The 26,900-nt window shown below is 44.4% G+C and overlaps 1 protein-coding gene across 1 annotated transcript in view; it reads left to right on the forward strand.

The window, feature by feature from the left end:
* The window catches only part of GTPBP2 (GTP binding protein 2), a 114,364-nt gene that overhangs the window by 28,018 nt on the left and 59,446 nt on the right, over window positions 1-26,900 (forward strand). Inside the window, exons 2-5 of the mRNA XM_030195863.1 lie at window positions 1,122-1,148; window positions 17,820-18,004; window positions 20,923-21,031; window positions 25,316-25,513. Of these exons, the coding sequence (XP_030051723.1) occupies window positions 1,122-1,148; window positions 17,820-18,004; window positions 20,923-21,031; window positions 25,316-25,513 (519 nt within the window). The remainder of the gene's footprint in view (window positions 1-1,121; window positions 1,149-17,819; window positions 18,005-20,922; window positions 21,032-25,315; window positions 25,514-26,900) is intronic.

A 26,900-nucleotide genomic window follows, 5' to 3' on the forward strand; every position in this document is an offset into this window, starting at 1 on the left:
GCCGTGTTAGTCCACTTTTAAAGGTAATCAATAAAAATACAACAAAATAAAACATGGAAAAGAAAATAAGATACCTTTTTTAAGACCTTGAAATAGAGTTGTAGTAGTTAAGTCTACTCGTTACAAGTGCATGAGTTATCAAATTAGATTTATTAAAAACGGGTTTCAGTTGATGAATCAGTCTAAGTTGAAAGTAAGATGATTTAACCACAGAACCAATATATTTATCAACTTGCAGAGAAGTGTCACAATAGATTTCTCCACATTTAAAACCAGATCATGATCATTTAACCACTTACACAATAAATCCAATTTACAATTCAAATCAGCCATCAACTTAGAGTGATCACTTTTCATGAAAAGAAGTATTTGAATTTCATCTGCAAAAAAGTGGAAGGTATATCCCCAGCTTTCAAGAAGCTTGGCCAGATGGAGGAAGTTAAAAGTTAAAAAGCATGGGTGAGAATAGTGAGCCTTGTGGTACTCCTTTCACCAGTGTCTTTGAAGGGAACAACTCTTGGTTCCAACTTGAAACCGATGTGAAAAATAAGACAGAATCCATTGCAAAACTTTAGATTGAATTCTGTTTTTGTACATCAAATTAAGTAATTCGGAATGAAAACTGTATCAAAGGATGATGGAAACTGTTCCGTGTAGGATGTAAATATCATTATCAAATAAGGAAAGCATTTGGAACACGTGTCTGTCTTGGTTAAACTACTGAAATTGAAAATTTAACTATTTAACCTTTACAGCACAGGTGGGCAGGTAATGTTGTTGTCCAGCCCTCCGCCACTATATCCATGTGCACTGTTTGTGCTAGGCTGCCTAGCTTTCCCCACACAGGAAAGGGCTATAGGAGCCCCTCAGTCAGCTGGGAGAAAGCACCAAAGGCAGCTACAAATACATTTGCTCCTTCATTGCTAAGGCAGCTATTATTAGAGTGAGGCTTGATATAATTATCTGTTTAATATTTTACATCAGCGGTTCAGAGATGGGCTTTAAAATGGCACAAGGCTTTCAGTGAACTCAAAGAAGTGGAGAGGGATGAGAGAAAGGTTCTTCTGTAAGAGTCACTCAGGACATGCTCAGCTGCTTAATGAATTTTTCTTTCTTTACAGGCGGAAGAAGGAAATATAGAATACAAGGTGAGTGCTGCTGTGAATATAGCTGTACATGTGTGGGTAAGGTGATATTAGTATGGAGGTTGTTGTTGAACCACACACATGCACCCCAGAATGCACCAACACTTCATATTCAAGTATTCTTGTGTTAAGGAACAGTTTTAGATAGGGAGTGCCTTATGTGCATTGTGGCAAATTAGATTGAAGTCACCTCTCCTGTGCAATTTAAATGTATAGTGGGGTTGATGCCATACTTCAGCACTTCTCTCCCCATCATAGCAGATAGACCAACACTGGTCTTTGTGTCTTGGAAAAAGCTTCCCCTCTAACCTTCCAATAATCTGTAGTCAACAGGACGTGCCACTAAAGGAAAAAGGTATATAAAGAAGGAGAAGATGAGGAATAAAACAAGAGGGCTTTGGGCATTTGTCAGGTGAGAGAAATGTAGTGGTAAACCACTGATTAGTGGTATAACGATGCCAGGGGTTAGTGCAAGAGGCTGCAGTGCCCAGCAGCATGTTTCTGTACTGTGCCATAGTGTAAGAGAATGCATTGTCCCTCGGTGTCTATGCTGTTGCTTTCACTCGGAAGTGCCCTATCGCTCAGTGCATATCTGTGCCGTGGCTTAACATCAGAGAGTGCCCATCACTTGGCTCTCAGCTTTTTTTTTTTGGGGGGGGGGGGGGGTCAGTGTGTGCTGAGACAGAGAGAGAGGTACTCCACCATTTGCCTTTTCTCTCTCCATCTACTTTTGTCTAATATGGGTACTGATTTATGTACTCGGTTTCTCTGAGGAAAAGCAGGATAGCAAGCCCTTACAAATGGAGGTGGTATCTGATGGAACCCCCACAGGAAAAGCTTTGCCTTGCTTTACAGCTTGAAAGAAACCACCTTCCTGTGCTGCATTGTCACATGAGATCATCTCAGTTCTCATTTTTCCATGGTGCTGGTGAGACGTCTTCCTTATTATCTGTTGCAATATAATTGTATATTTGAAAGTTATTTTTTGCACACAAGTCATCCCAGTTGTCTTTATCTAATTAGTTATTTTCTGGACATCTTTTTATTTAAGTTTTCCATGTTTGTAATTTGCACAGATTTTCAGTGCTTTTGGATGATTTGAGGTTATTTTTGATTTTTCACAATCAAGTCATTTGATTTCACAATATGTCCCAGAAGGCGGCCTCCAACAGCTTAAAAACATGTGGAAAGTGCAACAACACACAGAAGTGCTTGCAGTTCCTAGGTCCAAGTAACAGTATCTCTGACTATGCTAAGGTGCTATTCGTGTTCTGGTTGTGTGAAAACTGGTTAGTACACATTGGACATCCAAATTCCAGTTTTATAAGGCCAGGTTACAGAAAGGTGTTCTGATTGAGCATTTTTCCACTGGATGTAGTAAGGGAAATCTGTCTCTGGGAAGCTCACAGTTAATAAAAGAAAAGAAAATTACACACAGCTCCTATGGGATTTGAACTGGCAACCTCTGGTTCTCTGGTACTCTCCAGGCTGCTCTAACCATTAGACTATTCCTCTACATGGATGTCCTATGTGGCCATTTTATGATATGGATGTTCCTCGGCTGCCACAAAGACATGCATGTCCCGTACAATACAATGCAATACAACAAAATACAATAAAATATTTGTATTCTCCTTCAAATTGAAAGGCTCTGCATTAATAACAATAAGAGGAGAAATGGTAGCCAATTCCAGCAAATTACAATGAAAAGGTTCAAATTGACATTTAATTAAAAAAACAACAAAAAAAAAACAACCTACCAAATAAGTTTCCAGAAGTTGTCTAAACTTTTAAATAGCAAATCTCTGATCTAATAAAAGAGGATTTCCACAATGAATATGTATGAGGTCTGTTTGCATTTATTTCTTCCATTGTATGCAAATTGATCTCGTATGTATTCATTGTAGAAATCCTCAGATTGGATTTGAGGACCCTTGATTTAAAGGAAACTTATGTATGTCGGCACCAGGTACATGTGTACTAGTGAAAATGTTTTTTTTTTTTTTTTGTTATATTTGTACCCCGCACTTTCCCACTCATGGCAGACTCAATGCGGCTTACATGGGGCAATGGAGGGTTAAGTGACTTGCCCAGAGTCACAAGGAGCTGCCTGTGCCTGAAGTGGGAATCAAACTCAGTTCCTCAGTTCCCCAGGACCAAAGTCCACCACCCTAACCACTAGGCCACTGATTAACTGTAGTAGCAACACATCATTACAAATTTGGGGTGCATGTGTTTCCCCAGCTGGATGATTGGATGGTCAAGGGCTTTTCTCAGGAAGAAGTTTTATCAGTTTTTGGATTCATTAGGATTCATCGGTTACTCAAAATCCCATTTGACCCTTTCACCACAACTGAAATTCATTCAAGCTCTGCCAGACATGACTTGGTCAAAGGCCTTTCTCCCACTGGAAAGATTCGCCACGTTAGTTTCCATGCTGCAGGAAATAATTTGGGTATCTCTGCAGTCGAATTGAAGCACTTGCAATATGTTCAAAATACCACTGTCAATATTTTGTTCTTAACCCATAAATAACACTTGTGTCATGTGTTTGTTGCTACAGCGTCATTATCTTCTAGTGCCCACCATAATTCAATTCAAGATAATTGTATTGACATACTGTACAAGGCTCCCTGATTACATATCAATTATGCTTACTGTTCTCCGAGGACAAGCAGATTACTTGTTCACATGTGGGGTCGACGTCCGCATCGGCCCAGGAAATAGCAAATTTTTCTAGCAAAAATAAAAAAAAGTTTTTGCCTAGTCTTCTGGTGCGTGAATCATGCACACCGCGCATGCGCTTACGACTTCCCGCCCGTCACTCGAGCATGCCCGTTAGTTTTTTTTTTTTCTCCGTGTTGAGGTGCGGTAGGTTTTTTCTGCGCTCCTCTCAGGCCCAGGAAAGAGTCTTTGCGACTATTCGCTTTTTTCTTCTAATTTTTTCTTTATTTTATTATAAAAAAAACCCCCAAACAATTCTCGTACTGTATTTTTAGTTTTGCCCTCTTTTAAAATTTCCTTTGTTTTTTCAACGTGGCTGGGTTATTCCCTTATTTTTTTGTGCCCCTTTTTCTATTAACAGGCACAATCGCGTCTTTTGATTTCGCCGAAGCCGTTTTCCCTTCCATGTCATCGAAAACACCCAGTGGCTTCAAACATTGTACTCTGTGCTACTGGACCATCTCAGGTACCGATACCCATGCCTGGTGTATCCAGTACCTTGTGCCCGACCATAGCCCAGCTGCTTGTAGTCTTGTGTCTTCGTATGAAGAAATGGACCCAAGCGTCTCGAGAAGCCCAACGAGAAAAGCTTTTTGGGCTCGGTCCGGTCCTTCGACTTCGGTTCCCGAGGTCGGCGGCGTTGACATCGAAGCATCGACGTCTGGAGGAAAGGTAATGGCTGCTGAGAGACCAACTCGTGCTGGGAGCAGTGAGGCGTCGAGTGGGTCTCCACCTGCCTTGAAGCCTCCTGTTATGCAGGCCCCCCGGACCGACTTTCGTCGGACCCGGACCCGAGGAGACGCGAGGATTCCACGTTCTCGGTACTGAGGAGTCTCGATGACAGGCGTCGAGCGAAGGCGAAGAAGCATCATCATCATTCTTCTTCAACACACGGTACCGTGATCTCTGGGGCGTCGACAGTCGGCACACAAGAAGCGTCCGTGTCAAGAAGATTGCTCCCCCTCGATACAGGAGATGCCGATGCGTCGGTCTCTTAGCAGCCCAGTACCTACTCCCATGCCTCCACGGATTCTGACACCACCCGTTCCACCGACCCCACAGCCTTCTCCGATGGTGGCTCTCGACGAGTGCATCCGGGTCTTATTTCCAGAACTTCTGGAGGGACGCCAGTCAGCTTCGGTGTAGGGGGTGCTTGCGCCTTCTGTACCGTCTACTGCAGCGGTGTCTGGTCCTTCTCCTGTGGTGGGGTCCCTGACCACGGTGCCGCCTGCAGCATCGGCATCGGCTGCCACCCAGGTTGACTCCCCTTCAACGTCGGTGGAGGGAGCTTTGCCGCAGTCAGACCGGGCGTCAGCCTCTCGACATCACCATCGAGGACATCGTTCCTCAGCATTGAGGCAGGTTCAGTGTCTGAGTACCTTGACAGAGGTCTTATCCAATACTGAGCAGGAGCGTTTGTGGGAATCAGAGGAAGATCCCAGGTACTTTTCTTCTGATGAGTCCTATGGGATTCCCTCTGAACCTTCCCCTCCACCAGAGAGGAGACTATCTCCACCGGAGAGTCTTTCCTTTTCCTCTTTTGTCCAGGAAATGGCTACGGCTATTTCCTTCCCTGTGGAGATTGAGGATGAGCCCAGGACTGAGATGCTCGAAGTCCTGGACTATTCTTCTTCACCTCTGCTGCCCGTCTCATCTTCCGCCAGGGTCGCTTTACTCATACTACCCCTCTCCTCAAGACCCTTCACTGGCTCCCTATCCGTTTTCGCATCCTGTTCAAACTTCTTCTACTAACCTATAAATGTACTCACTCTGCTGCTCCCCAGTATCTCTCCACACTCGTCCTTCCCTACACCCCTTCCCGTGCACTCCACTCCATGGATAAATCCTTCTTATCTGTTCCCTTCTCCACTACTGCCAACTCCAGACTTCGCGCCTTCTGTCTCGCTGCACCCTACGCCTGGAATAAACTTCCTGAGCCCCTACGTCTTGCCCCATCCTTGGCCACCTTTAAATTTAGACTGAAAGCCCACCTCTTTAACATTGCTTTTGACTCGTAACCACTTGTAACCACTCGCCTCCACTTACCCTCCTCTCTTCCTTCCCGTTCACATTAATTGATTTGATATGCTTACTTTATTTATTTTTTGTCTATTAGATTGTAAGCTCTTTGAGCAGGGACTGTCTTTCTTCTATGTTTGTGCAGCGCTGCGTATGCCTTGTAGCGCTATAGAAATGCTAAATAGTAGTAGTAGTAGTAGTAACTAAAGAGGCTGTGACAGTCCCTCTGCATAAGGTACTGAAGGAAGTCCTTATGCGAAACTGGTCAGCCCCTCTGTCTGGCCCTGTGGTCCCGAAGAAAGCTGAATCCCAGTATCGGATCCACGGTGAACCTGGATTGATGAGGTCTGTTACCCCACAATTCTATGGTGGTGGATTCTGCCCTCAAGAGAGCCAGGAGTACTAGAGACTATGCTTTGGCGCCCCCAGGCAGAGAAGCTAGGACTCTTGATTATTTTGGGAGGAAGACGTATCAGGCCGCTATGCTCGCTGTCAAGATTCAATCATACCAGCTTTTCACGAGCGTTCACTTGCGAGACTCGATAAGGCAACTGTCTAGCTTGGCTGATGCACTCCCTTTGGAGCAAGCCGAGCCTTTTCGACAGGTGGTTAGGCAGCAGAAGGTGTGTTGAAAATTCCTGGCCAGGGGTACATGTGACACTTTTGATGTAGCATCCAGGATCGCTGCTCAAGGTATAGTGATGCATAGACTCTCATGGCTGCATGTCTCTGACCTGGATCATTCGGTCCAGCAGCGAATGGCAGATGTTCCTTGCCGGGGGGACAACCTTTTTGGTGAAAAAGTAGAGGATCTAGTTGATCAGATCAAGAAGCATAATGATGCTATGGATTCTCTCTCCCACCGAGCGTCTTCTGCTACTACCTCCTCATCTAGGAGGTATTTTGTAGGGAAGAGGAGTGTTCCCTATTCCTATCCTAGGCGTAGGTACACTCCTGCTTCTTGGCAGCCTGCTCAGCCCCAGCGCGCTCGTTCTCGTCAACAGTGTGCGTCTAAGGTCCGTACTGCTCCCCAGCAAAAGCAAGGGATGAGCTTTTGACTGGCTCCAGTTAAGCATAGCCTCAATAAAAGTGTCCGAACAGGACGACTTGCCAGTTGGGGGGAGGTTGATATTTTTTCACCAAAGGTGGCCTCTCATAACCTCCGACCGGTGGGTTCTTCAAATAATCCGGTTAGGATACACCCTCAGTATGGAATGCAAACCTCCAAATTGCCCTCTGCGAGCTCATTCTTACAGCTCCCAGCACAATCAGGTACTTGCAGAGGAACTCTCCGCCCTTCTAAAGGCCCAAGCGGTCGAACCCGTTCCACCAGGGAAAGAAGGGTTTGGATTCTTTTCCAGCTATTTCCTTGTGCAGAAAAAGATAGGGGGGATGCGTCCCATCCTAGACCTAAGGGCCCTGAACAAATTCCTGGTCTGAGAAAAGTTTAGGATGGTTTCCCTGGGCTCCCTTCTTCCCATGATTCAAGAGAACGATTGGCTATGCACTCTAGAGTTAAAGGATGCTTATACACACATCTCGATACTTCCAGCTCACAGGAGGTGTCTTCGATTTCAGATGGGAACACAGCACTTTCAGTACCGTGTACTGCCCTTTGGTCTGGCGTCTGCACCCAGAGTGTTTACAAAGTGCCTAGCGGTAGTCGCAGCACCGCTACGCAGACTGGGAGTGCATGTGTTCCCTTATCTCGACGATTGGCTGATGAAGAGCACCTTGGAGGCAGGCGCTCTACATTCCATGCAAATGACTATTCAGGTACTAGAGCTACTGGGGTTCGTGATCAGTTACTCCAAGTCTCATCTCACCCCAGTTCAAAAGTTGGAATTCATTGGAGCTCTGTTGAACACAAAGACAGCTCGAGCGTATCTTCCCGAGGCAAAGGCAGACAACCTCATGTCCCTGGTGTCCAGAGTTCAAGCGTCTCAAAAGATTACGGCTCGGCAGATGTTGAGACTTCTGGGACACATGGCCTCCACAGTTCATGTAACTCCCATGGCACGTCTACATATGAGATCAGCTCAGTGGACCCTAGCTTCCCAGTGGTATCAAGCTGCGGACTATCTAGAGGATGTGATCCAACTGTCCACCAACTTCCGGAATTCCCTTCAGTGGTGGATGATTCGATCCAATTTGACCTTGGGATGTCCATTCTAAATTCTTTAGCCACAAAAAGTGATGATGATGGATGCATCCCTCCTGGGGTGGCGAGCTCATGTAGATGGGCTTCACACTCAAGGAGCCTGGTCCTTTCAGGAGAAAGGTCTTCAGATCAATCTCCTGGAATTGCGAGCGATCTGGAACGCTCTAAAGACTTTCAAAGATCGGCTGTCCAACCAAATCATTTTGATTCAGACAGACAGTGAGGTTGCCATGTATTACACCAACAAGCAGGGGGGCACCGGATCTCACCCCCTCTGTGTCAGGAAGCCGTCCAGATGTGGCTTTGGGCACACCGTCATGGCATGTTTCTTCAAGCCACATATCTGCAGGTGTAATCAACAGTCTGGCTGACAGGTTGAGCAGGATAATGCAATCTCACGAGTGGTTGCTGAACATGGGCGTAGCCCGCAAAAACCTTCCGAGCATGGGGCACCCCCTCGGTGGATCTTTTTGCCACTCAATCCAATCACAAGGTCCCTCAGTTCTGTTCCATGCTTCAGGCCCACCACAGACTAGCATCAGATGCCTTTCTCCTTAATTGGGGAACAGGCCCCCCCTGTATGCGTATCCTCCCATACCCTCTAGTAGGGAAACTTTGCTGAAACTCAAGACTGCAAAACCATGATTCTGATTGCTCCCTTCTGGCCGCGTCAAATTTGGTTCCCTCTTCTTCTGGAGTTGTCCTCCGAGGAACCGTGGAGATTGGAGTGTTTTCCGACCCTCATCACCCAGAATGAGGTGTCGCTTCTGCATCCCAACCTCCAGTCTCTGGCTCTCATGGCCTGGATGTTGAGGGCTTAGAATTCGCCTCCTTGGGTCTTTCAGAGGGTGTCTTCCGAGTCTTGCTTGCTTCCAGGAAAGATTCCAAGAAAAGGTGTTACTCTTTCAAATGGAGGAGATTTGCCGTCTGGTGTGACAGCAAGGCCCTAGATCCTCTTTCTTGTTCTACACAGACCCTGCTTGAATACCTTCTACACTTGTCAGAGTCTGGTCTAAAGACCAACTCCATAAGAGTTCACCTTAGTGCGATTAGTGCTTATCATCACTGTGTTGAGGTAAGCTTATCTCTGGACAGCCTTTAGTTCGCTTTATGAGAGGTTTGCTTTTGTCAAAGCCCACAGTCAAACCTCCACCAGTGTCATGAGATCTCAACATTGTTCTCACCCAGCTGATGAAAGCTCCTTTTGAGCCACTGAATTCCTGCCATCTGAAGTACTTGACCTGGAAAGTCATTTTCAGCTTGTAGGGTCAGTGAGCTTCAGGCCTTAGTAGTGCATGCACCTTATATTAAGTTTCATCACAACAGAGTAGTCCTCCGCACGCACCCTAAGCTCCTGCCGAAGGTGGTGTCGGAGTTCCATCTGAACCAGTCAATTGTCTTGCCAACATTTTTCCCATCCTCAAAAGCAGTTTGCATACCTTGGACTGCAAGAGAGCATTGGCCTTTTACGTGGAGCGGACGAAGCCCTTCATACAGTCCGCCCAGTTGTTTGTTTCTTTGGACTCCAACAGGAGGGGAGTCGTCATCGGAAAACGCACAATCTCCAGTTGGCTAGCAGATTGCATTTCCTTTACTTATGCCCAAGCTGGGCTGACTCTAGAGGGCCATGTCACTGCTCATAATGTTAGAGCCATGGCAGCATCAGTGGCTCACTTAAAGTCAGCCTCCATTGAAGAGATTTGCAAGGCTGCAACGTGGTCATCAGTCCACATATTCACATCTCACTACTGCCTTCAGCAGGATACTTGACGTGACAGACGGTTTGGGCAGTCAGTGCTGCAGAATCTGTTTGGGGTTTAGAAACCAACTCCACCCCCCTATTCATTTTTGTTCTGTTCCAGGCTGCACTCTCTGTAGTTGTTTATGGTTTCAGGTCAATCTATGTTATGTCCTCGTGAGGCCCAATTGACCAGTGTTAATTGTTTTGAGTGAGCCTGGTTGCTAGGGATACCCCACATTTGAGAACAAGCAGCCTGCTTGTCCTCAGAGAAAGCAAAGATACTTACCTGTAGCTAGTATTCTCCGAGGACAGCAGGCTGATTGTTCTCACAAACCTGCCCACATCCCCTTTGGAGTTGTTACTAGTTCTATGCTTTTTGATTTAACTAACGGAAATGCTCGCCTGACGGGCGGGAAGTCGTCTGCACATGCGCAGTGTGCATGATTCACTCGCCAGAAGACTCTAGGCAAAAACTTTTTTTATTTTTGCTAGAAAAATTTGTTGTTTTCTGGGCCGACGCGGACGTCGACCCCACATGTGAGAACAATCAGCCTGCTGTCCTCGAAGAATACCTGCTACAGGTAAGTATCTTCGCTTTCTGTTCTGTTCACTTCATTTATTAGTTGCTCACTCCTTAAAAAGGTTCTAAGCTACTTAAATTTGTATTTAAAAGAAGCAGGAAAATATATTAGGACAGTATAGATGTCACAGATTATAGATTACAATGATTCCTATTTAAGAAACATGCATTTAAATAATACTTTTCAAAATGTTTTTAAAACACAACAAAAGTAAAATAAGATGTAAGCGGTCTTTAATCGCAATAGAAAGCTATTCCAAAGTTCAGTTGCTTGAAAGTAGAAAGACTAAGCAAAATACTATTTAAGTTTGATATCATTAATTGACAGGAACTCCCAACACATGATACTTCAGTCCCCTAGAAGAGAAACTTGAAGCAAGAACAACTAGAGAACTTGAAAAATAATCTGGGGCAAAACCATATAAGGTGTTGAAAATCATACTGTACTTGCTACTTTTTTTTTGGGGGGGGGGACCCCCCCCCCAAAAAAAAACCCCCATAAGCCTAAACTGGTAACCAATGTAACTTCATCAACAAAGAGGACACTCCCTCGTATTTCCAAACTCCAAAAAATTTAATTTAGCTGCAGTACTGTGTAGGGACTGAAGGCTATTGAATAATATTGATGAGATTCTCATAATATAAAGTTACTATAATCTGTTTGGAAGTAAGATTTAACAATTGAACCAATAATCTATAATCATAAGTCCATCGTATCTGTGCAAATTTTTCTTAATTTTAAAAAGATATTACTAGATGGTCTTTTTACTTGAGGCTTCGTTGTTAAATAACTATGTAAAATAAAGCCACAGACTCTTTAAGTTCTTTTTTTTTTTTTTTTTTTACAACAGGAAGGATAGTACTAGAATCTAGCAACTCTTCTATATCTATTATATTACTAAATCATAAAATTTTATTTTTTTGCTTATTTAGCATTCAATTGCAGCAATGCAGTTATTAAGTAATTTGGTAGGTTTAACAGAATCCATCTGAACTGGAACAAGAATAAAGATAAGCCAATTTGCAGTCTGGTACCATAAATGACAAACTAAATAACTCATTTATAAATTAAATTGCATTGGAGATAGTGCAGAACCCCTGAGGAGCTCCACTAGAAGACTACCAACTAATGGATTGAATGCCATTTTTATAGACACAATAACTCTTATTGTTCAAAATTTCTTCAAACCATTTTAGGACAGATCCTACAATACCTATCCCACGCAATATAGACAACAATAAAAGAGTAATTTATTGTGTCAAAGGGGCTGATATATCAAATTGTACTAGAATCATTTGACCTCTAGTACTAAAATGAGTTCTAAATCCATTGAGAAGAGAGTAAGCAGTCAAATTGATCCAAAAAATTTGAAAGCTGTTGAGCAGGTCTCTAATAATCTTGCTAAAATAGGGATACTAGCAATGGGACTATCAGATCTAATCCTTCTCAGAGCATGTGAGATGTAGCTCTGTCAATAAGCACCTCAGGGACTCCTGTCCTGGTGGTTGAACCAATCAAATCTAGCAAAAGGAATTCCCCTCCAAATTCTTCTGTTCAAGTTGTCCTATCTATAGGTGTGTCAAAATTGGGCCAGGGAGTTCATATAGAAGGGCTTGACATCAGGGACTATGGACTGCTCAGAAAAATCTTCACCAGATGAACTTCCTTGAGCTAAGGACTATCTGGAATGTTCTCAAGGTTTTCAGCGATTGTTTAGCCAACAAAAATTACCCTAGATAAGACAGGCAATTGGGTAGTTAATGTGCTACATCAACAAGAAGAGAGGAACAGGTTTGTATCTCCTATGTCAGAATGTGAAAGTAGACCATTTCTCAAAGATGACCTTCAGCCTACATACCTGGCAGGAAAAGACAATATGCCGGTAGACAGGCTGAATACTACAACCATATAAGTGGTCCCTGCACTTGAAAGTAGTGAGAATATTTCATGACTGTGAAGGTCCACCCATCTTTTAATCTTATGATAGACCTTTTTGTATCTCCCATTAAAAGAAAAGTTCCTTAGTTTTTCTCATGAATAAAGACTCTTACCAAACTAATCTTGTATGCCTGTCTCCTGGATTTGGGATGGGTCCTCTATGCATATACTCCAATCCTTCTCCTTGTAAAGATACTTATAAAACTTAAGACAGTCCTGGGGAACTATAATTCTCACAGCTTACCGTTGGCCAAGATAAATCTGGTTTCTTCTTCAGAAACTATCCATCAGGTAACCAGTCAGGTTGAGGAATTGCCCATATTGCTGACAGGTGGGGGCATAATCGAATGGCGCCTGCCATCTAAATGGCCAGCGCCGCAAACAGCGGTCCTGAACCATATTATCAAAAAAGATGGCTGGCCATCTTTCGTTTCGATAATACGGTTGGGGCCGGCCAAATGTCAGAGATGGCCGGGTTTGAGATGCCGGCCATCTAAAACCCGGCCAAATCCAAGGCATTTGGTCATGGGAGGAGCCAGCATTTGTAGTTCACTGGTCCCCCTCACGTGCCAGGACACCAACCAGTCATCCTAGGGGGCACTGCAATGGACTTCAAAAATTGCTCCCAGGTGCATACCATCCTTACCTTGTGTACTGAGCCCCCCAAATCCCCCCCTTAAAACCCACTCCCCACAACTGTACAACACTACCATAGCCCTAAGGGGTGAAGGGGGGCACCTATATGGGGGTCCAGTGGGTTATGGGGGTGGGGTTTGGAGGACTCCCATTTACCACCACAAGTGTAACAGGTAGGGGTGGGGGATGGGCCTGGGTCCACCTGCCTGAAGTGCACTGCACCCACTAAAAACTGCTCCAGGGACCTGCATACTGCTGTCCTGGAGCTAGGTATGACATTTCAGGCTGGCATAAAGGCTGGCAAAAAAACGATTTTTAAATTTATTTTTTGAGTGGGAGGGGTTGGTGACCACTGGGGGAGTAAGGGGAGGTGCTCCCCCATTCCCTCCGGTGGCCATCTGCTCAGTTGGGGCACTTTTTTGAGGCTTGGTCCTAAAAATAAATGAACCATGTGAAGCCGGCGAAGTGCTCGTCAGAGCCGGCCTTCTTTTTTCCATTATCGGCCGAAGCCGGCCATCTCATAACCATGTCCCCGTCCCGCCTTCCATACCCTGCAGAAACGCTCCCTTTAATTTTGGCCAGCTCTGCGATTTGGCCGGCCATCTCCCGATTTGTGTCGGAAGATGGCCGGTGATCTCCTTCGAAAATAATCAGGATAGGCACAGAGGGTTATGTTACATTCTAGCATGAGGTCCTAAGCTCTCACAGCTTGATGTTGAGAGGGCAACCATAGTTTTCCTTAATCTGCCTGATAAGAATGACTGACTCAGGTCCTTATGGGTTTTAGGAGGGTCTGCATTTGAAGATCTCATAGTTTCTATAGAGAAGATTAGTAGTGTCTGATAGAAAGCCCTAGACCCATTTTCTTGTCCCACACAAACTGCGTGGATATCTTCTACATCTGTCAGAGTAATGTTTAAAATCCAGCCCAGGGTTCACCTTAGTTCAATTGGCACATCACCATCATGCAGAACCGGAGCAGGTTAAATTAAGGCCCACAGGCCAAATCTGGTTTTGCAGCCAGCTCCTCATTTCCCAAATTACATATGATCCAACCTGGCAAACCTGTTTTTCTTTTTTTTTTTTGGCTGAAGTGATATTATGCTTTTCATCAAAGGTACATATTTTGGGGCCTTCAGTGATGACATTGCTAGGGCAGCCAAAATAAAGACCTGCCATGCATGACTGAAGGAGGACTCCTGGGTTTTGCAAGCTTTGAAAGAAAACTGGCTGCCACTCAGTTGTTTGTGGTCAGTGGGGCATATAGGAGTGGGGATGCTGGCTAGCTGTGGAAAAGACTAGGTGTTAGAGAGACCCACCAGCCCCACCCACTCCATTCATGGTTTTCAGTGTGGCTTTTTGATCAAAATGTTTGTCCACCCCTGATGTAGAAGTTAAACCTATCATTGAACAGCCTTTAGTTTAATGCGGGGCTTCATTAAGCCTTTCTATGTGTACTATGACTTCAGCTTGATTTTGACCCAAGTGATGAATGCTACATTTTGGATACTAGACTCCTGTGGACTGAAGTATCTAGTCTGGAAGGTACTTTCTTGATAGCAGCCAGTGAGCTCCAGGCCCTGGTGCTTGAGCCATCATACACAGAGTTTTTCAACAATAGGCTGATTCTGCATGCTCATTCAATGTTTGCCTAAGGTGGTGTCTGATTTCTTTCATAACCAATTAATCATCTTGCCAATTCTTTTTCTAAGCCACATGCCCATGATGATGAATATGTATTATATACTGGGATTGTAATAGAGCCTAGCTTTTTGTTCTTTTGATCCCAGTAACAATAGGGTTGCCATTACCAAATACACACTGTTTAATTTTTTGGCAAGACAGACAAACAAACAGCAGCAGTGTTTAAAAGAAAAGTGAGGTCCAGTATCAAAAATTAAAGAATCTGTGAATGTATTGTGGAAACCTATGTGACACCAAAAAAACTGGTGAACAGCCAAAAAAAAACCCAAAGGGTAGAATGAATTAAAGTTTTTAATTAATGGGTATAACCCTCAGAGACCAAGGATTAACCAGGGTCTGACCTGCAAGACTCCAATATCTGCATGAGATTGTAGTGTCTGCGGTCCTATCTCTTTCATAGGGCTATTATGTACCCATAGTAATTTACTTACATACAAAAAATCTTTTTTTATATAGTCATCCCAGTAACAATAGGGTTGCCATTACCAAATACACACTGTTTAATTTTTTGGCAAGACAGACAACCAAACAGCAGCAGTGTTTAAAAGAAAAGTGAGGTCCAGTATCAAAAGTAAAAGAATCTGTGAATGTATTGTGGAAACCTATGTGACCCCTGACAAAAATGTTTTTTCAAACTTAGCCAGGTTGGGTCCTGTTTGCATTAAAGTTGACATTTGGATAAACTCTTGCTGTATTTGTCCTTCCTTGGATCGCTGCTGCTGCTGTTTGTTTTGCTTTCGTAGCAGCTATCTCCTGTATGTTTCTGCTCTAAATTTCTGGCAAACCGTATCTCCATTGTTTACACCAAGCAAGCTTAAATGCAGAAGATCATATAAGGTTCAGAACATTAGAGCCATGGCAATGTCATTCAGGCTTCATGAGGAAGATTTTTAGGGTTGTGACATGGACTTTGGCTAAACCAGCTACCTCATTGGGAGTCCATTTCCAAAGGATGACAACTTTAATTTATGGATCAACTAGCCTTTGAGCCCGAAAAACGGGCTATTATAGGAAGGGGGGGTTGAAAGGCCCCCCCCCCGCGCCGCTGAGTTCGCCGCTGCCCCTCCCCCCTCCGAATTCGCCCCCCCCCCCCGGAGCTGTCGCGTCGCCACCCACCTTCCACCCGGCCGGGCCCCTCCGCTATTGAAACAGTGAAGGTCCGGGAACGCAGCACTGAGCTCTGCTGAGCAGCCGACGTCGGCCTTCCTTCTTCTTCTCTGCCTGTGTCCCGCCCTCGTGTGATGTAACGTCGTTGAGGGCGTGACACAGGCAGAGAAGAAGAAGGAAGGCTGACGGCAGCTCAGCAGAACTCAGTGCTGCTTTCCCGGACCCTCGCTGTTTCAGTAGCGGAGCGAGGGCCCGACGGGTGGAAGGTGGGTGGCGGCGGCGGCGACTCCGGGTGGGGGGAGCGTTAGCGACGGCGGTGTCTCTCCCTCGCAAATGCGCAGTATAGACCCTCTCTGTTCCGCCCCCGTCATCACGTATTGTGGCGGGGCAGAGAAGGTCTCTACTGCGCACTTGCGAGTGAGTACGACACTCGCCTTTTATATATATTGACTAGCTGTTGAGCCCGTAAAAATGAGCTAGTAAAGGAAGGGGGGGGTTTGAAAGGCCCCCCCTGGATAGGTCGCCGCCGCCCCCCCCCCCCCCCGGAGTCCCCTCCGCCACCCCTCCACCCGGGCCGGGTACCTGGCTTCACTATTCAAACCGCCGGAACGCAGCACACAGCTCATCTGAGCTGCCGTCGGCCTTCCTTCTTCTCTGCGTGTGTTCCGCCCTCATGTGACGTAACGTTGGCGAGGACGGGACACAGGCAGGTAAGGAAGGCCAACAGCAGCTCAGATGAGCTGTGTGCTGCGTTCTGGCGATTTGAATAGTGAAGCCAGGTACCCGGCCCGGGTGGAGGGTGGGTGGCGGCAGCGACTCTGGGTGGGTGGGGGGAGCGGTGGCGACGGCGGTTCTCTCACTCGCAGGTGCGCAGGTTCCCTCTCTGTCATGCCCCCGTCATTACGTATTGATGCGGGGGCGGGACAGAGAGGGTCTCTACTGTGCATTTGCGAGTGAGTATGCCTCTTGCCATTTATATGTTTGATTTGTCCTGTAGAATCTCTCTCAGGTTTAGAATCCAACTCCATCTCACCCATTCTCCCCTCCATGGCACTTATATGTACTACTACTACTACTACTACTAGTTAACATTTCTAAAGCGCTACCAGGGTTGCGCAGCGCTGTACAATTAACAAAGAAGGACAGTCCCTGCTCAAAGGAGCTTACAATCTCAAGGACAACAAGTGCAGTCAATCAAGATTGAAGCAGTCTAGATTTCCTGGATAGAGGTACAATGGTTAGGTGCCAAAAGCAACATTGAAAAGGTGGGCTTTGAGCAAGGATTTGAAGATGGGTAGGGAGGGGGCTTGGCGTATGGGCTCAGGGAGTTTATTCCAAGCATAGGGTGAGGCGAGGCAGAAAGGGTGGAGTCTGGAGTTGGCGGTGGTGGAGAAGGGTACTGAGAGGAGAGATTTGTCCTGTGAGCGGAGGTTACGGGTAGGAGCGTAAGGGGAGATGAGGGTAAAAAAAACAAAGTCCAGGTTGCCTTAAAAATAAACATGAAAAACCATTTTGCCAACAAAAACATGCTGTTTATCAGACTTTTGGTTGGTTTATTCTGATTGTCCTCTTTTTATATTGAAGGATATCTGTAGCTAGGGAGTCCCACAGGTAAGAGCTAACTATTCTACCTGCCTTTGGGGAGAGGGAGAGTGAGTTACCTGTAGAAGGCTTTGCATCACCTTCCTACCTCTCCCTAGAGTTGTTCCATATTAAATAATATGTATAAGAATTAAATGAAACTTGAAAAAAAAAAACATTCAGGAAAACTGAGGCAACACATGCAGAAAAACTCTTTATAGGTACAATTGTACCATGATGGAGCATAGGGAAGATGTTTTACTGGCTGCGTGGAAAAAAACAGAACTGAGGTGGGCCCACAGCATGGGAAGTGATATGCATTTGCCATCAGTCAGTGTGTCTTCAGAGTTGTAAAGCTAGAAGAAACTTTTTTTCTCATAGACTATTGGCTGATTTCACCCATTTGTGAAGACTTTATCCTGCTGTCCACCAAAAATTAAAAATTCAGGTAAGTAACTTGGTTTTCTCTGTTCTCCTGACAGCTAAAGCTGGTAAACCCCTCACAGTACCGCTTTGAACACCTGGTGACGCAGATGAAATGGCGGCTTCAGGAAGGGCGTGGAGAGGCTGTTTATCAGATTGGTGTGGAGGATAACGGCCTGCTAGTGGGGCTATCTGAGGAGGAAATGAAAGCATCTCTGAAAACACTGCGTAGGATGGCAGAGAAGTAACTGCTCATAGTGTCATCTCCTTATTATTTTTACTCCCTTTTGTTGCTTTTACTGATTCTCTTAATATCTACTGCTCCTGGTATTCTCTGACAAAACATGTCTATTGTCCAAAAATGGTTGTGACTTGCTGATCATACTGTGAGTAAAAGACATGGGTAGAGTTGCAGGTTTTACAGCTCTGGGCTTCCCCAATCATAGCACCCTAGACCACCTGTTGGCTAGAAATGCAAAACCAACATCAAGAGAGTATCTACTTTTGCATCTACCTTGTTGTAGAAATGTAACTTACAAGTCTGTTATTCTGCTGGATTTGATTACCAAGGTTCTAAATGGTGGAATCTCATTCCAAAAGAAATCAGAAGTTGTAAGTTCCTATTGTATATTCAAAAAAGCTTTGAAGGCCTATCTGTTCAAAAAATGTTTTTCTAACTAATTGTTAAATAGAAATTCTCAGTTTATTACATGTAAGCTGTTATAACACGGTTTCATTGTAAGCCACATTGAACCAAAATGTGTTCTTGGATAATGTGGAATATAAGAATGAATAAATAAAAAATAGAGCAAAATCTAACAGCTCAAATCCTGCTAGGGGCATCTTTGTCCTCTCTGCACTGAGATAGGCTTTTATATTGCATCATCTACTACTACTTGACATTTCTATAGCGCTACTAGGGTTACGCAGCGCTGTACAGTTTAACAAAAAAGGGGGGGCAGTCCCTGCTCAAAGGAGCTTACAATCTAACGCAACAACACAGTCACAGTCAACTCCTATGCTGACACAGGGTGTTTTTAAAAACTTTTTGGTAAAGAGGTCTTTTATTATCAAAACTGCAGATTACAACAAACAGCTTCAAAAACTGAATAGAACATAGAAACTGCAAGATTACTATATTACAGTACAATTCAAAAGCCAAGGAACCTCACACATTTTCATTTTTTGAAAGTAAGTGGCCCATAAAGAGACGGAGAGGAGAAAAAAAAAGGAAAGGGGGAGGGGAAGAAAGGGTATTTAAATGAAACTCATATTGGGAAGGGAACCCCAGATTTTCTCCCAGTTCTGTATGCTATTACATCGCAAAACAGTTTCTCCATTTTATAACTGTAACGCAACTTAATATGCCACTTAATGAAGGAAATCCCGGATCTTTCCAGGCAGCTGCCAAGATCAATTAAGCAAGTGCCTGACTAGTGCGACCTGTGGCTTGCAAAACCAGGAATATCTGTTGAGCGGGAAAATCCCAGGGTCTCATGGGACTCATAAACCAGTGAGTCAGTGGATCTACAACAGGATACTCTTCCAATGTCCCGAGCCTTGGAGCACGTCCACCAAACATACCCCAGAGTCCACTAACAAGGCAAAGTGGCCTGGAGGTACTAATGGCTTAGGTGATCCCGCATAAAATACCAACGGTACATAATCTTAACATTTGATGCGCTTACTACCTTAACCATGGCTAACTCCATTGAATCTCAGTCAGAGGGAGTATAGCTGACACTCAGTTTCCGCTCTACCGTGTTCAGTTTCCCAGTTCTATGGGGATGAGATCTCTCAAGAAGTCGTCACAGACCACTTCTAAGGAGACCTCACCTGTCAACCTTGCCTTGAGTTCTTTATTAGCCAAAAGATGAGTAAGTTGCAAGTATGCATAGGAATGCATTTGAGGAAAGTGGTAGACATGAGCTAAAGCACCAGCTTGTCCTCTTCAAAAAATGGTCTTCATCTGACCAGTCGCAGTCATCCCCAGTTCTATAGACAGTGTCATCTCAGGATGAAACAAAGGGTAATGGCTAATGGGGGGTGTGGCTTGGTTCCCATAGGATCCTAGATCTTCAGTGTATGCAAGATTGTTGCACACATTTCTCTAGCAAACAATTACATTTTGGAAGCCACATCAAAAAGCTCAGTAGTATCACTCCCACCTGACTCAAAGTTTTTAAGGGTGACTTTGAAACCATTCAGCTGCTGCTCTCGCTTGCCCCCCCTCCCTTGTTAGTGTCTTGAAACAAAACTTTCCTAGTAAATCTAGGGTTTTATTTTTTTAAATCACACCAAATGAATTTAAAGAAGGGACTTAAGAAATCTTTTTAGCACTGCAGTGGGCAAAACATGGAAAAAAATCTAAGCAAGATATTCATCTTGACTGTAGCTATCCTACTGAGCCAGGAAAGTGAAAGACCTTTCCAACACTCTAGGTCTGCTCTGATAGTAGTAAACAGTTTAGGATGGGATCAAAAAGTTTCTCATATTGAGGAGTTAGCCACATCCGTAAGTACTTCAGTCCCTCTTTCTCCTAATGGAAGGGGAAGGATGCCTGCACCAAATGCAGAGTGGGAGTATCCAGAGTTAGATTAAGTGCCTCCATTTCTCACATATTTACTTTAAAGCCAAAAACCTGTGAGTAAGTCTTCAGCTCTGTCAGCACTTTTGCTATCATTGGCATAGGTTTTTGAATACTCCTCATGCAGCAGGGAGTCTCAAGGAACCATTGCCCAGGGATAGGCCTTTGTGCTCCCATGCAGCAGAAAGTGTCAGTCCAAGTTTTTGCTATGCTGTACTGCACCTTCCCATGACTAAAGCACATTAATGGCCCCCTTTTTGCTTTTAAGTACAAATGATAGAACTGTGTATGGATGAGGATGCAGGTGTAATGCAGACTTTAAACATTTTAAAGTAGAAATTTCTCTCTCACACACACAAACACCCCATACACTTTTCTTCTGTTTGCTCCTTTTTCTTTTTCACATGTTCTTCTCCTCCTATATTTGCTGCCTATCCCTTTCCCCTTCTTATCCTCCTCGTTACCTCAGCATACTCTTCCTTTCACACCCCCCCCCTCCTCTTTACAGACTCAAACTTAACTCTGTCTCCTTGTGCGCACTGTCCTACTACCTCTTCCTGCCTTGCTGTTTATAGGGTTGGTGCTGACATCACGATCCTGAGAGAGAGAGAAGTGGATTATGACGGTGACCTTCCAAGGAAGATCACAGAGGTGCTTGTCAGGAAGGTGCCAGATAATCAGCAGGTAAGCAATTTCCTACTAAGTTTTGTGTGGATGTTCTTGGAGGAGGACTTGCTTTTTCAGTGTTTATCAGGGAAAACAGGGCAAAAGATTAAGAATATTACAGATTGAGTTTATGAGGGGAACTAATACTTTGTTTTGTAACAGTGCCAAAATCAGCATTCCTTGTCGTCATACCAGACGTAATGCAAGGTTCCATGTTAGGAGTCACCGACCAAGAAAGGGATCTCGGCGTTTTCGTTGCTGATACGTTGAAACCCTCTACTCAGTGTGCTGCGGCTGCTGTGGCGGCGGCTAAGAAAGCAAATAGAATGTTAGGTATTATTAGGAAAGGAATGCAAAACAAAAATGAAGACGTTGTTATATGGAGTAGCCTAGTGGTTAGGGTGGTGGACTTTGGTCCTGGGGAACTGACGAACTGAGTTTGATTCCCGGCACAGGCAGCTCCTTGTGACTCTGGGCAAGTCACTTAACCCTCCATTGCCCCATGTAAGCCGCATTGAGCCTGCCATGAGTGGGAAAGTGCGGGGTACAAATGTAACAAAAATAAAAAAATAAAATAAAATTTGTATTGCTCCATGGTGTGACTGCACCTTGAATATTGTGTTCAATTCTGGCCACCACATCTCAAAAAAGATATAGTGGAATTAGAAAAGGTAGAGAGAAGGGCGACAAAAATGATAAAAGGGATGGGACAACTTCCCTATGAGGAAAGGCTGACGGGGCTAGGGTTCTTCAGCTTGGAGAAAAGACGGCTGAGGGGAGATATGATAGAGGTCTGTAAAATAATGAGTGGGGTAGACATGAATCAGTTGTTTATTCTTTCCAAAAATACTAGGACTAAGGGGCATGTGATGAAACAACGAAGTAGTAAATTTAAAACGAATTGTAAAAAAAAATATTTCTTCACTCAATGTGTAATTAAGCTCTGGAATTCGTTGCCAGAGAATGTGGTAAAGGCGGTTAGCTTAGCGGGGTTTAAAAAAAAGGTTTGGACGGCTTCCTAAAGGAAAAGTCCATAGACCATTATTAAAATGACTTGGGGAAAACCCACTGCTTATTAATGGGATAAGCAGCATAAAATGTATTGAACTTTTTTGGGATCTTGCCAGGTATTTGTGTCCTGGATTGGCCACTGTTGGAAACAGGATGCTGGGCTTCATGGATCTTTGGTCTGTCCCAGTGTGGCAGTACTTATATACCAGTCCAGACTAATGGGTTATGCCCATCTACCAGCGGATGGAAACAGAGAAAAAATAGTTCCTGTGATTCGCTTCTTAAGGGTATTGTGCAGCCAGGCATCCTCAGTATGGTCTTTTTCAGCCTGCTCCTGACCCAGTTTGTGGCATTTGAGCAGGGGGATTCCACTTGGAGGATATTAGCTTCTTTAATTTCTTTTATTCTGGCTGGAGCAGGGTGACATCTGATGGTGCCGATCCCCCCCAACACTCCCCTGCTGTTCAGCAATTTTGAGGAGGAGTTAGGAGGTATTGAACAGCCTGCAAGTGGGTATGTGGACTGAAGTTTTCCTTTTCTTATGGAAGTAAGTCTCTTCCCTGGTCTCCCCTGTCAGCGAGTAAGTATTACTCCCTGTATTTCTTCCCTTCTTTTTCGTCAGCTGCGGGTGCATCATGCTCGTAGCTTGTGCGCTGGACCGGTTTGTCCCTAGGGGGTTTTGTTTGGCCTGTCAGTGCTGTGGAGGTTCACCCCCAGTCTTTGTTTCCCGTGTTTCTTTCATGGGATGCTTAGCTGTTCTAGCTGTTGTGTTCCAACACATTAGAGGTCTCTGGTGGTGTTTTTTCCAGCAGGTTATTTTGGCACTAAACTGCTCATCGTTTTGCTCCAGGGTCTTCCAAGTCAGCGTTGTGGCGCGGGTTGACATGCTCACAGTGCGGTTTTTGCTATCACTCTCTCTCTATTGACTGATCTGCGTATGGAGTCAGCTTGTTTATTCTAAATTGTGAACTTGCATATAGTATGGCTCATCTTTTTCCATACTTACCTGTGTCCAGTGGCGTAGCCAGACCTCAACATGGAGGGGTTCCAGAGCCCAAAGTGAGGAGGCACATTTTGGCCCACCTCCTCACGTACCTTGGCTGGTGGGGGTCCTCACCGCATTGCCTGCCGTACTGTTCCCCTCATGTCGCGTGCATGCTCATTTTAGTGAAACTAATCATGCGCGAAACTTCTCACATGCCCAATTTCATTAAAATGAGCAAGCACACGACATGAGGGGAAGAGCAGGGCAGGCAATCGTCGGACACCAGCACTGGACAATCGCTTCAGCTTGCGGGGATCCCCTATCCCCGCCAGTCAAACCAGGGGTCCCAGAGCCCTTATGTTTCAGAGTCATTATGTTTCTTCACCTTCTATTCCCAGATATGGTTGCTGTGCTTGGCGCGATGTGGGCTTTCTGGGGTTTGGCTTTTGGGCTCCCATTTAGATGGGTGATGGGACTAGGATGGGCAGAAACCTTGGAGACCATTACATTTGTTCTTACCAGATTTTGTGTCTAGACCACACTCGATAATGACCTCCTGTACTGACTGTTTTCCATGTTTGCTGACTCCTCGTTTCAGCAGTGCCATGTCTGTGCTGTGGTTTTCTGCGTCCCAATGCCAGCGGAAACATTGCTGGGTAGCAGAAACATTCAGCCTTTTCACTGTGCTGCTTGGTTCTTGCTTTCAGGATTTCATGCCTCCATAATGCTCTTGCGGCTGCTAGAGGTGCTTAGCCTAGTTCTATATGTGAACCACAGTTCCCTCTGTTCTTGGGGATTTCTGTTAGTCTCGGCCTACAGTCCATGGCCCTGACTCAGAAGGTGGATCTCCCATCTTCTAGGGGTGTAATTGTGGGTTTGCCTCTGTCCCTAACTGGAAAGTGCAGTCCTGTCTCTTGTTTTGGTTTCAAGGAGCACTCCAGTTTAGTGTGCACTTCTTCATAGGCAGAGCTTGCCTTTCCTATATGGGGTCAGGAGCACAGCTCCCATTATTGTTGGCGAGTTTGCCTTCAGCTCTGGCTGCTAAGCGCTGATTTTTTTTCTTTTCTTTTTTTCCTGCTTATTGAGTACAATGTCTTTTCAGAGGGTGGAGCACAACTTCATCTCTGGTTGTTGAGTGCAGCTAATGCTCTGAATGTTAAGAGCAGCCCTTTAGTTGGCTGTTGGCTGCAGCTCCATCTCTGGGAGCTTGGCACAGAGCATTTTCTGAATGTTGAGCTCAGACCCTTCTGTGTAGGTACAGTCTAGTTCATCTTTGGATAGGGAGCATTCTTCCAGAGATGCCTCCATTTTGAGGTGGAGCACAGCTCCATCTCAGCGTTTACAGCTCACTTCCATCTTCAGATGTTGAGTGAGATCCCAGCTCTGACTGCGGTGCTGGGTCTCATCTTTGGAGGTTGGTCACACACCCTTCTTTGGATGTGGGAAGTTGTTTCATTGTTTATTGGGTACACACTCCTACATGTAGAATGTGCCCTTTGAAGGATGGGTTGGTATGAGTTTTTTAGATGTGGCTGTACTTGCTTTAGAAGTGTTTTAATAATTCTGTACAACCTCTTTCCACCAGAAAGAGCTGCCATAAAAAACCTACAAAATAATGAAAACATTGTCATCAAACCTGCAGATAAAGGAGGCTCAGTAGTGATTATGGACACACAAAACTACATTGAAAAAGGAGACGAGCAGCTCTCATACTATAGGACCAACACATACTATAGGAAACTGACTGAAGAACCCACATAGGATTATAGAAAACAGTTGAAAACATCTTATTAAAACACTTCCAAAGCTCATTTTCAAAGCACATTTCTGATCTGAGGAAGGGTTACCTTTGAAAGCTAATCAAAAAATGTATTGAAATGAGTCCAATAAAAAAAGGTATAATCTTATTTTCTTTTCTCTGTTTTGTTTTATTTCTATTTATTCAGCCAAATACCTTGTAAGGATAACGGCATCTATATCTGGCTTCAAATATCCTAGAGGAGCAGTTTTTTTGATTACCTAGTTATGCAAGGAGATAAAGGGAACAATTTCCAAAGTACACTGTCTAGTTGTGAAGTACCTAACTAGGTAGTTGTCTTCAAAAATTATTATAAAGTTTGTACACAAAATGCACCTTCCATCTGCTGTTTGCGTGGGCAGCCAAAACAGGTAAAACAGTATGCTTGCTTCTGGAAATATCATGCACAAGCATTATTTTGCTCCATTATTTTAAACAGTGTGAACACTACCTGGAGGGTTCCTTCCTTCTCTGAGTGACTTTTTGGCATCTTTGTCTCCATTTGTAGTTCCTGGATCTGCGAGTAGCAGTACTTGGGAATGTGGACTCTGGCAAGTCAACATTGCTTGGAGTCCTAACACAGGGTGAACTGGATAATGGACGGGGAAGAGCACGACTCAACCTCTTTCGCCACCTGCATGAGATCCAGTCCGGTAGGACTTCCAGCATTAGCTTTGAGATACTTGGCTTCAACAGCAAGGGAGAGGTGAGTGGAGTAAGGAGCCAGAGAGCTCAGTGCTGCACAATGTGAAAAGGAAGCCTGAGATCTTTCCAGTAAGATGCAGAGTAAAGAGGCTCAGGGAGCCTAGTGTGCAGAGAGTGAATTAAAATTAGCCAGGGGCAGTAACTGAGGAGACAGTTCAAAGGTTTATATTCAGTACCAGTCTGACACTAGAACCATGAACTCTGTCCACAGGGAATAGGAAAAGAATGGCACGGAAAGGTGCTAGAATAGTTAGGAAGCAGAATTGGAGCAGGTCCTGATTACAGGATTACAATCCAGAATATCTCTTCTAGCAAAGCATTACGGTTGATTCAGAAGACTAGATCAGAGTTTTACTGGGACTGGAGAACTCACCCTGGTGGAATTTTCCTGACCTGTTCAGGACCAGGCTAAGGATTGCTCCTTGACCTTCAGCTATGCTATGGGGGAATCGCTTGGTGTGCTCATCTGTGAGTGTACCCTATACCAGTTGAATCAATTGTATGGCAAATGCATCTGCTGCTGCTGAATTTGGCTCCCAAATCTATTATCATAAGATTGTGATATTTCAGTCTCTGCTTAGTTGTATTTGGAACTGACTTTCCATTCATAATTGCACATTTGCTTTGCTATTCTGTATGATAAGCACAAGATAAAATGAGATTTGATTTATCTCGCCTGTCTCCATAAATCTTATTTGAAGAACAGGGCTTCTTCCAAGTCATGGTACCACTTCTTAAATCTAGTTTTGAGTGCTAGGAGCTTTTCTTCCCAGGTGATGAAGACATGCTGTTCTGAGGAGAGTTTAAGAGTTGTAATCACCAAGGTATAAGCTTTGGAAAACCCTGATGTTGGCAGGTTTGCCCTTAGTACAGATGTATCTATTTATACCAGGATTAGAAAACCAGAATGTGAGCAGATAAAGTTCTTTCAATGTTTAAAACTTTTAACTTCTGGTTTTCACTAAAAAGGCATTCTAGGATAGACAGCATATTCAAATCTAGTTTGTTACATGCAGTATTAGAGTAGCTGAGAGAGAAACTTTGTACAGATCATAATATTAAAATTCATAGTAAACAGATGATTGATCATTGTGTGTTATATCATCATTCACTGTTATATAAATTACAAATTATAATGAAAAATAATAAAGGTGCCTGCCAGTCTTAAATCTAAAAATAATAAATGCTTTCAAAATATCTTGATCAGTGGTAGAACTTCAGAAAGCCCAGTAATTGTTGGACGCTACAGACACCTGTGAGATAATAGCCTTCTAGCAAGAACTTCTGTTGCATGTGCAGAACAACTCTATTATGATGAAATCTTGTGTAAGGCAAGTCAGCTACTAGAGCCTGAAGCATACTTAGTCTGTGGGTTGAAGTGACCACCG

This window comes from Microcaecilia unicolor, chromosome 3 (genome assembly GCF_901765095.1).
Source record: "Microcaecilia unicolor chromosome 3, aMicUni1.1, whole genome shotgun sequence".
Taxonomy (NCBI): Eukaryota; Metazoa; Chordata; class Amphibia; order Gymnophiona; family Siphonopidae; genus Microcaecilia; species Microcaecilia unicolor.